Raw genomic sequence first — 10,292 nt, forward strand, 5'->3', positions numbered from 1 at the left:
AACAAAGCAATCCACATCCTCTTCCTCCTCTGTGCCAGGCGCCTTTTCTCACACTCCTGTTGTCTCTTTTTCTTAATTTCACTGCAGTTATTCTTGTGCTGTGACATTCCTGGCTTGACGTTTCTGCCTGCTTTACGGAAGGAGTGTGCAGCTCTTAAATACGTTACTCATCTTTTCATTGTTTTCATCTTTTGTTTTTTCTTCCTTAAGTTTCCTGCTCTGAGCTTTCTGGATGATTTCATGACCTGGGCTAAGGTGCCTGATGACTGTAAAATTGCACTTTTCACCCTCAGGGCACAGTGTGTGCTGGCCCTGCAGGCTGCATTGAGGGTATGAATGAGTGTAAGAGGTAAGAATTCTCCAGCCCGAGGATTTCTTTCCTCTCTATTAAAATGATGTGGGATCTGCATCTGCGCTCACTCACACCTGCTTTATACTCCGAGGGAGCTATGTGGGCACAAATTGAAACAAGAGAGGCTCGGACTGGACATAAGAAGTTATTAGAGTCACAGAAGGGGATTGCAAGGGGCCCTAAAGACCACCCTGTTCCACTCCCCTGCCACGGGCAGGGACACCTTCCACTAGACCAGGTTGCTCCTGACCTCCTTGGTGAAATATTTTGAGATCTTTTAATGTGTGCTTGCTTCATTCTCTTTCTTCCTTCCTCAGTTGTGCCAGCTCTGAAGCTTCAGCGCCAGATCCTATGAGGTGTGGAAGGCAGAGTCAACAAGGCGCAGCCGCTCCGAGAGAGCCAAGTTTCTGGACAAGCAGGGCTGGCTCCTCTGAGCAGCCTCTGCCCTCACCTCGTCAGGCTCCGTGCAAGCGCCCTGGGGATTTGTAATCCCGGCTCAGTTTGAGGCTGGGCTCCACACCTGATTTGTACCAAGGCATTTGGGTCCCTTGGAGCCCCCTTGGGCCCTACAAGGGCTATGAGCTCTCCCTGGAGCCTTCTCCTCTCCAGGTGAGCACCCCCAGCTCTCCCAGCCTGGCTCCAGCTCTGAAGTCTCCTCTGGGCTCTCTCCAGCAGCTCCAGCTCCTGCTGCTGTGTCCCCAGGGCTGGGGCAGCCCTGCAGGTGGGGTCTCACCTGGGCATTTCTCTGGTGCTCCCCAAGAACTTCCATCCCTCCCCTAACTGAGCCCTTCTGGGCCACCTTTGTCCCAAGCAGTGCTGTGATGGTGTGTGAGCCAGCAGCGCTGATTCTGGCCGGTTGGAGCGGTGCTGGCTGTGCAGGTGGCAGGGAGACCCCTGCCAGGGGGTCTGGCCAGCCACTGGGCACCTTCAGCAGTGTTGATGAAGAACAGACAACACATCCGAGCTTCCCAGGTGGGAGTGCCTGCCACGCTTGCTCTGAAGCGGGCCAAAACACGACGACTGCCCAGAGAAGTGCAATCAGCACAGAAACACCGGCTCCGACCCCCCTGCCCAGGCCAGCAAGCAGCTTCCTTAAGTACTTCCTTACTGCACCCCTGGGGCACAGCCCGTGGCACAGCATTTCCCTGCTTTCCTTCCCCTCTGGCACAGCCTCGGGAACGTGCCGCTTCCAGTCAATGAAGGGAGCGGGCTGGGGGCAGAGCAGCCCTGCCCATGGGACACAGCCCCTCAGATCCTGCCCAGAGGGAGCCGGGGATCTCAGCCCCAGCCCTTCTGCCCCAGCACTCCCAGGCTGTGCAAACCCAGGGCACTGGGAGTATTTCTCTGTCTGCTCTGGGGTGTCCTGACCACCAGGGCTGCACTGACTCTGACCCTCATTCATGGAGAAAACTTCCAAAGCCTCAAGGTAAACCAGAAACCACAAAAGTATGAAATAGATTGTGGAGATTGTAGAGAGTAGTGTAGTATGTCACATGGGTGAGAAATTTAGGGTTTAGGATTTTTAGTATGTTACAGATGGGTACAAGATGGAGGGTACAGGGTGTTGTCTCGAGTTCCTTTCTTCTTTCTTCTTCCTCCTCCTTCTTGGGTTTAGGTGTTATTTTGTAATTGGGTGGAAAAATCCTCATTGCAGGTCTTTAGGGGTCAGTTATTGTGTTAGAAAGGAAAATAATTTAGGTGTCACTTCTTAATTGGGTAGCTTTGTTTTTGATTAGACTTAAAAGGCCTTGCAACAAGAGATTGTTGGCCATTTTTGTGCTGTTTTTCCTGCACGCAGAGTCTAGTGCAGACAGTGTGCTGAAGTTTTGATAAGATAACAATAAACAGAAGCTGCAGACCGAAAAAAGGCTGTGCATCTCTCGTTCCTGACACAGAACTGCTCCAGGAGGGTCTCCCCTGCCAGGGAAGCCCCCAGGGAGTTGCCCAACTTGGGGCCCGCAAACTCACACCAGGGAAAGGTGTGTAATATATGATTTAGAATAAATTCGTGCTCAGGACTAAAAAATACAGTATCCTTTTTAATGGAACCGAGTGACGAAAGAGCAATATACACAGGATGAATTCCTGTCTCACAAGATGGTTATTCTGAAGGATTATTCTGTCTAGAAGGTATGCCTTGAACCAAAAGATTAATATTCATTGCCAGAACAAGATATTTTTGGGGATTACCTCTAACAGGATTTCAGCAATCAGAGTATTCCAGGAAAACCTCTGTTTAGAAGGATCACAAGAAAAGAACATGCAGGAATGTGTGAAAAAGGACAAAAGGAAACAGGAGGACCCCCCCAGAATCTCACTAAGTCTGGAAGCAGTATAAAAAAGACCATGTGAAATCAGTACCCCGTGAACTGCCAGGGGTACAGAGCTGCATTAGTCCAGACCCAGTTCACCCAGCACCGATCGCCTGGCTCAGTGCTGATTTGCTTGTGGCTTTTCCAAATTCCATTTGATTTAATTTAATAAATTCCTTTGATTATTAAATGGACTAATTCATTTATAACAGGTGCATTCCAGAAACAAAATGTTTGTCCTTCCTAGTAAGGTGGCTGGTGCTCATAGGGCCTGAGTGATGCTGCTGCTCTGTGTAGGGAGGTTGGTTGATGCTTCCACGTATCATGTGTCATCAATAAAGTCAAAATAAAGCCACAGCTTAAGGCTTTATCCCAGCACCACCTCCTGCACCGAGCCAGGAGCCTCTCCATCAGGCGAGGCCCTGGAGACCCAGCTGGGTATCAGAGGGATGAGCAGCCAGGATCAAACCCTGCCGGGGTGAGGGGCACAGAGGAGATGATCCCCTGTGGGAGGAGGGAGGCAGGCAGCCACCATTCCAGAAACAGGGTCAGGGGTGCTCCTGGCCACACGCTGACCTCCTGACAATTTCCTTGGGGGAAAAAAAAAAAAAAAAAGGATTTTTGCCGAAAGGCTTGTGGCAGAGTGGGGAGGGGGGATGCTGGGCCTGGGGGTGCCAGAGGCAGCCCGAGCCGGGCACTCCACTCTCAGCTCTGCCCCTGATGCCAGCACAGCTCTGTCACCTCTCTGTGACATCCCAGCCTTGCTAAACTCATCAAGAATTTTGTCCCGGCCTTCACCGGAGCCAAGATGTTGCCCTTTGCCTCTGCCTGCGCCTCTCTGTGAGCTGTGACAGCCCCTCTTGCCAGGCACCTGTCTCACAGCCACCACCTCCGTCCTCCCCTCCGCTTCCTGCTATTAAGCCCCGACTTGCATTGGCCCTAAAGCTCCCCGAGGGAGGCTCTCCTGCCAGAAAAAATCGGGCTCTGCTCTCCAACGAACTGGTGAGGACTGCACAGGCTCTGCTAGTGTTTAAGGCACTCAGAGGAGAAGGTACAACCGGGACAGCAAATCACGGACACAACAATACCCCCACCGTGCTTTAGAAACGCCCCAGCCCTGGCAGAAGGATGAAAGGTGAGCCCTCCACGGCCCCTTCCATCCCATTTCCTGGCTGAAAAGCAGGATGTGGGCAGTAAATAGGGCAGTGACGCTGCTGACGAGGGTCCCAGCCCTGTGACACACGGCTCCTCGTCCTGCCAGCCAGACAGGAAGAGCCTTGGGCTTTGATCTCCAGGCAAGAACCGGGGGCTTAGCCATAAAAACAAGGAAATAAGTTGCTGCACACACGCTGTTGGTGCAAAATACGAGTCTCTTCTGCCAAGGCAGAGACCTAGAGCTGCTCTCCAGGAGCTGGCTGAGACGATGATCCCACCCCAGGTGGGATCCTCTGGCTGGGTGCTGCTCAGTTCCTGGTGAGGTTTATGGTGGTTCCCCCCCCCCCCCATTTTTTCTCCTCTTCATTGAAAAAAGGGCCTAACAAAGGGAAGCACCTTTCCTTCCTTGCAATAACACAGAAGTTGACCTTGTTGGCTGACAGCTGAGTTACCTGTGGTGACAAAGGGCAAATTACTAGCGAGGTGTGTTTGTGATAAAAGCAAGAGCTCAGTACCACAGTGGCTACTCCACAAAACCAGGACGTACTTTCACATGCCTAACCCGGTCGATAAGCTGCGAGGGCTGCAGGCTGGGAACAGTTTGCTCAGGTTTGAATGGTTGACTCATTAACGATTCAACCAGATTTGTCCATTTTCTACATTTGGAATAAGAAGCTGAGATGGGAACATTTCCTCTTTCACAGTCCCAGGGTGATGAACTGCACCTCTCGCCAACACCTTGGCAATACAAGAACTTTATTTACAGTGCACAACCTTGAGGTGCCAGCACAGAATCATACAAAAGGAAGGGGTTGGAAGGGAACTTAAAGCTCACCCTGTTCCACCCCCTGCCATGGGCAGGGACACCCTCCAGTACACCAGGTTGCTCAAGGCCTTATCCAACCTGACCTGGAACACCTCCAGGGCTGGAGCATCCACAACTGTCCTAATTTTACCCCAGAATCCTGATTTTAGCCTGCTTTGAGCAGGCCTGTGATTGCCCAGCTGCACTGGGATGTCATGTGCACATTGCCCGCCCTCACCCCTGCCTGTTCCCTACCCTAGTGCCCCATGTCCCACACCCTGTGGTGACAGGGGCCCTGTCTCTCCTGCCTGTGCCTGTCCTGCAGCCCTGGCCCTATCAGCCACCCACAGGCCCGTGACCTCCTCCTCCACGTGCCTTATCCCCTGTCCCCCATCTCTGCCCTGTCCCTGGGCACTAGCTCCCATCCCCAATCTCTTAAACCCCATCTCCAATCCCCCACCGCTGGCCCCCTCCCCGGTCCCCTCCTTTGGGCCATGTCCCATGTCCCCAGGCCCTGCTCCCCACTCTCCAACCCCAAACCACCGCCCTCTGTCCTGCTGCTCCCTCTGCCCTGTCCTCCATTTCCCCAATTCACCATGTCCGTGCCCTGTCCCCCATCCTCCGCCCCCGCAGCCCTGTTTTCCACCCCGTCCCCGTGCCCTACCCACGTCCCCCATCCCTTTCTGTCCCCTCCCTGCCCCTGTCCCCCACGCTGTCTCCATCCCCCAGCTTTTCCCGGCGGCCGCGCACCGGTCCCCATGCCCGCAAGAGCCCGTCCTCATCACTCTGCCCACATGACTCCGCTGTCCCTATCCTCGCCTCCCGTTTCCATCCCCGCCTCCTCTCCCCGTCCACGCCTTCCGCGCCCGTGCCCGCTGCTTTTCCGTGTCCCCGTGTCCCCGTGTCCGCTGCCCGTGCCCCCGTGCCCGTGCCCCCGTGCCCGTGCCCCCGTGCCCTGCCCGCCGCCGCGGCGCTGCCCGGTTCGCTGCTGTGCGCTCGCCCCGCCCGGCGGCTCCCGGCGGCCCCGGCGGTGTCCGGGCCGTGTCCGGGCCGTGTCCCCGCGGTGTCCCCGCCATGTCGCGGCGGGCGGTGCGGGTGCTGCGGCTGGGCGCGGTGCCGTACGCCGAGGCGCTGCGGGTGCAGGAGCGCTGCGTGGCGGCGGCGCGGGCGGCGCGGGGCCCGGCGGCGCCGCCGGGGCCGGCGGCGGGCCGGGGCGGCGCGGAGGCGCTGCCGGCCGAGAGCGTGGTGCTGAGCGAGCCGGCGCAGCCCGTGTACACCTGGGGGCTGCGGGGCGCGCCGGGCGCGGCGGCGGCCGCGGCGCTGCGGGCGCGGGGCGCGGCGCTGGTGGCGGCGCGGCGCGGCGGCCACATCACCTTCCACGGCCCCGGGCAGCTGCTCGCCTTCCCCGTGCTCGACCTGCGCCGCCGCCGCCTGCCGCTCCGCGCCTACGTGGCCGGGCTGGAGGCGCTGGTGCTGCGGCTGTGCCGCCGCCTCGGGCTGGGCGCGGCCCGCGCCCTGCCGCCGCCCTTCACCGGGGTCTGGATGGGCGACAGCAAACTCTGCGCCATCGGTGAGCGGGCGCGGCGCCGGGAGCGCGCGAGGGGCAGTGGGGCCGCGCCCGAGAGCCGGCGGCGCTCCACGTGCGGAACGGAAGGCTCCAGGGGGAGCTCAGAGCCCTTTCCAGGGCCTCAAGGGGCTCCGGGAGAGCTGGACGGGGACTGGGGACGAGGGGGAACGGCTTCCCACTGCCAGAAGACAGGGCTGGATGGGATGTTGGGAAGCAATTCTTCCCTGTGACGGGGCTGAGGCCCTGGCACAGGCTGGCCAGAGCAGCTGTGGCTGCCCCTGAATCCCTGGAAGTGTCCAGTGCCAGGTCGGACGGGGCTTGGAGCAGCCTGGGACGGTGGGAGGTGTCCCTGCCCATGGAACACCTTCCAGCCCAACCCATCCTGTGATTGCCCGGGCACAGGGGCAGAGCACTGCGGGAAACCAGCCCTGGAGCTGTAGGCCCCGGGGAGGGTGGGATTGGCGTCCGGGAGGAGGGGGCAGCACAGTTTGGAGCCCCTGCGGCCCACCCAGAGCCCGGCACTCTGCACCGCTCGCTCCCAGGGCTGCCTGCCTGCCTGCCTGCAGCCCAGCGCCTGCCTTGCTCCCTTCCCTCGCACCCCTCCACATCCTGTACCTCTTCCTGGGACCCTGCAGCCTGGATTTGGGCTCCTGCAGCTCTCCCCACGTCCGAGCCCATTGGAAACTCCAGCGGTGGGAGGTGTTTGGGGGTGCAGGGCTGGGGTGGAAGGTCTGGAGATGCTGCGCCCCATCTGCCCCAAACTTGGGGAGCCTGTCTCTGGGTTTTCCCTGGCAGAACTGGGGGCCACAGCATGGTGGGGGGAGGATGTTTACAGTGACCTGGGCAGCGTGGTTGCTCGGTCTCTCCCACCAGGGCAGCCCTGGTGATGGTGCTGATGGGTGGGTGCTCTTGGCCCCGCAGGTGTGCACTGCGGGAACCACATCACCTCGCACGGGCTGGCGCTGAACTGCTGCACCGACCTCTCCTGGTTCGAGCACATCGTCCCCTGCGGGCTGGAGGGCAAGGGCGTCACCTCGCTGAGCCGTGAGCTGGGGCAGCACGTCGCCGTCAGCCACGTCCTGGAGCCCTTCCTCGACTCCTTCCAGGAGGTGTTTGACTGCACTCTGGTCTTTTCAGAAGACCCCGGGGATTAGGATTGTCGTGGTGCCTTGGCCGGGTGTCTTGGCAAAGCCACGGCGCAGCCAGCGGGCATCAGGGCAGCGCCGGGGTCCTCTGCTGTGAGGCGACTTCTTGTGCCTTGGTCTGTAGACTGTGAGTGGGCCGTGGCACGGGGTTTCAGCCTGCTGCTCGACCATCCAAACCTCCACTGGGGCTGTTCTCTCCAGCCCTGTGAGGCTCCATCCCTCAGCTGAGACCTCCATGGGTAACACTTGCTGGGGAAGTACCCAAACAGGTGCTTTTGTGGGGTTTTTCCCTGCTTTTTTGCCCCACAAAAATTAAAGATTTGTGTGAATGCTCATGAATTCACATGAATTCATGTGGGTCGAGCATCCTTCCCTTGCTGACGGGTGAAAAGAGGCAGATTTTATATATAAAGAGAGTTGCTGGGAACTTTGGCTGCTGATCCTTTTCTCACTTATTTACCCCAAGACTTTATCAGTAACAACATTTTTCTCACCCCGAGCCCAGGGAAATCTCACATGGCAAAGATCCTGGCACCAGGGAGGGTGGAAGATGGCTGTAAACGCTGGTGGAAAGGCCACTGGAGTGCTGCGGATGCAGCGGAAAAGGGGGAGAAGGAGGGAAAAGGGTTGGAAGGAGAGGAACCACAGCTGTCATGCATCCTGTGGGACTACACAACATTCCAGCTGGGCAGTGGAGACCTGCTCCCATGGGGTCTGTGGTGCTGGAGGAGGTGCTGCTGTCAGCCCTTCTGAAATCACTGTCCCAGCTGCAGCATCATGAGCTGATTTAATGGACGGGTTTATTCGGGGAGGAGAGGCTGGAGTACCTACACCCTGCTCAGAGCAAGACCTGACCCCCACCCAGAGCCCCTTGCTGCTCTTCTGGGCCTTCTCCCTGCCCCACAAGCTTTGGGGTTTCTCCGCTGCTGCACAGCACTGGCAGCTCCTCATGAGCCCCCCGTGGGTGCCCAGCGGGGCTGGAAAGGGGGGAAATGCCATTTCACGGAGCTGGCTGAGCTCCAGGAGGGAACGGGGAGCAGGAAGAACGTGCCCAGGCAGGCTCTGTGCCAGGGTGAGGGCTCGGGGACCGCGGTGCCGGACGAGGAGGGACAGGAAGGCGTGACGGGCAGCGTGTGCCGGGGGAGCGCGGAGGGAGCCCCGCTCCGCTGGCCCATAACGCCCCCATGTCCGCTGGGGCAGCACCCGTGGGGCTGGGGACGGGCTGGTGGCCGCGGCGGGGCTGGCCGGCTGCGGCAGGTGGCTCTGCCCGGGAAGGGGAGGAGGCTGGCGGCGCTCCCAGCCCGGCCGGCATCCCTCCCCGCCGGCAGCGATGCTCAGTCCCGGCTCAGCCTGGCAGCAGCGCGGGCAGGGAGGGCACACGAGGTGAGTGCGAGCCCCGCTTCCCACGCCCTGTCCCCCGCTCCTCTCCCTGTCCTTACACCCTCCCTAAGGTGGGTCCCCCCAAGTCGTGCCACATCTGTGGGTCCCCTCCTGGGATAAACCCAGATCTTGCCCCAAACCTCCCAAATTCAGCCTACTTCTCTTGAGTCAGGAAGGCAGCCAGATGCGACCTTATCCCCGTGGGCTGGTGGCTGCAAGCCCCTTCCTCTTCTTCCTCCTCCTCCTCCTCGCAGCTGGGGTCCTATCCTGGGAGGTGCACCCCGAGTTGAGGGTGACCCATTTGGGGTCAGCTGCCTCTGCACAGGTAGAGCTGCAGGTGCAGCAGGCAAGGGGTGCTGGGGAGCTAGTGGGGGCAGGCTGGATACCTGGGGGGCTACAGTGGGGACTGGCATGTCCCAAAGGATGGCACATGTGGGGGACTGTGTCCTATGTCCCTTCAAGTTGTGAAGGTGCACAAGGGAGCCCGGGGGGCTGGCAGAGGGGCACCATGCCAAGGGAGGGACGGCAGGTCAGAGTGGGTCTGGCACCCACAGGGAAGGGAAATTCCCCGGGAGGTTTAGGGCAGCAACCCCTCAAGATGGGTTCACAGCGATCTGTGGGGAGCTGTGCCAGCTCTGCACCTGCAGCGGGGCAGGGTATGTGCCCACCATCCCCACACATCGCTGGGGAAAGCAGACTTTGAACCCAGCCCTCCTGCTCCCTCGGGACAGCTGTGTCCCCACATTGTCCCCAGCCTTGGGGAGGAGAGAGGGCCAGGCAGCTGCCCCCGAGCCCTGGGAGATTTATCTCTTCCGTGGAAGGACGGAAATTTAGGGAGAGGGCTGCTGGGAACGCAAAGGGTTTGGCCACCCTGCTTTGTGGCAGAGGAGGTGCTTCGAGGAGCAGTTTGGGTCAGTGCTGTGTCCCGGGAGCACCTCTGCTGTGAGGGCAGCCCCCTCTGAGCCCCCTGTCCTCCCCTGCAGCCTGCGGAGGCCATGGACGAGAGCAACCGCACGGAGTCCTGGCACCAAAGCCTGCAGGCAGTGCTGAACGCCCTGAACCAGACACTGCACGGGGCCATGCCCTGCCCCGGCGAGGCCCCGGCTGGCGTGGCGGGGGCCACACGTGGTGGCCACGCCGGCCACGCCGGCCGCAACGCCAACGCCTACATGTACATCCTGTTCGTCATGACGCTCTTCGCCGCCACCGTGGGCAGCCTCATCCTGGGCTACACCCGCTCCCGCAAGGTGGACAAGCGCAGCGACCCCTACCACGTCTACATCAAGAACAGGGTCTCCATGATCTGAGCCTGGCCCACGCCTTGTCCTCGGGCTGGCTCGGGGTCACCTTGCAGTGCACATCCCGCTCGCTGTGGGATGTGGCAGTGCTGCTGGCCCCGGAGCTGCTGGGAACCCCGTAGAGCTGCTGAGAACCCCCCGAAGCTGCTGGAACCCCCACCATGGAGGAGCTCAGTCCTGGTGTGAGCAGCGCCGGGATGTCCTGGCTGGCAGGAGCTGGAAGAATGTGACCTGCCAGCAGGTCCTGCAGACCCACCTCGGCTCCACCGTGGGCGTGG

General features: G+C 59.9%; 2 protein-coding genes across 2 annotated transcripts; both read left to right on the plus strand.

Annotated features, from left to right (window-relative positions):
- Positions 1 to 5,698: 5,698 nt before the first annotated feature.
- LIPT2 (lipoyl(octanoyl) transferase 2) lies at positions 5,699 to 7,691 on the plus strand. The gene is made up of 2 exons (XM_068177910.1): positions 5,699 to 6,194; positions 7,113 to 7,691. The coding sequence occupies exons 1-2, from the start codon at positions 5,699 to 5,701 to the stop codon at positions 7,343 to 7,345; spliced, it is 729 nt and encodes a 242-aa protein (XP_068034011.1). The 3' UTR covers positions 7,346 to 7,691.
- Positions 7,692 to 9,711: 2,020 nt separating this feature from the next.
- KCNE3 (potassium voltage-gated channel subfamily E regulatory subunit 3) lies at positions 9,712 to 10,031 on the plus strand. Its single transcript, XM_068177920.1, has one exon. It carries the CDS (start codon positions 9,712 to 9,714, stop codon positions 10,021 to 10,023), a length of 312 nt encoding a protein of 103 aa, XP_068034021.1. The 3' UTR covers positions 10,024 to 10,031.
- Positions 10,032 to 10,292: the final 261 nt, after the last annotated feature.

Source organism: Anomalospiza imberbis, chromosome 2 (assembly GCF_031753505.1).
Source record: "Anomalospiza imberbis isolate Cuckoo-Finch-1a 21T00152 chromosome 2, ASM3175350v1, whole genome shotgun sequence".
Classification (NCBI taxonomy): domain Eukaryota; kingdom Metazoa; phylum Chordata; class Aves; order Passeriformes; family Viduidae; genus Anomalospiza; species Anomalospiza imberbis.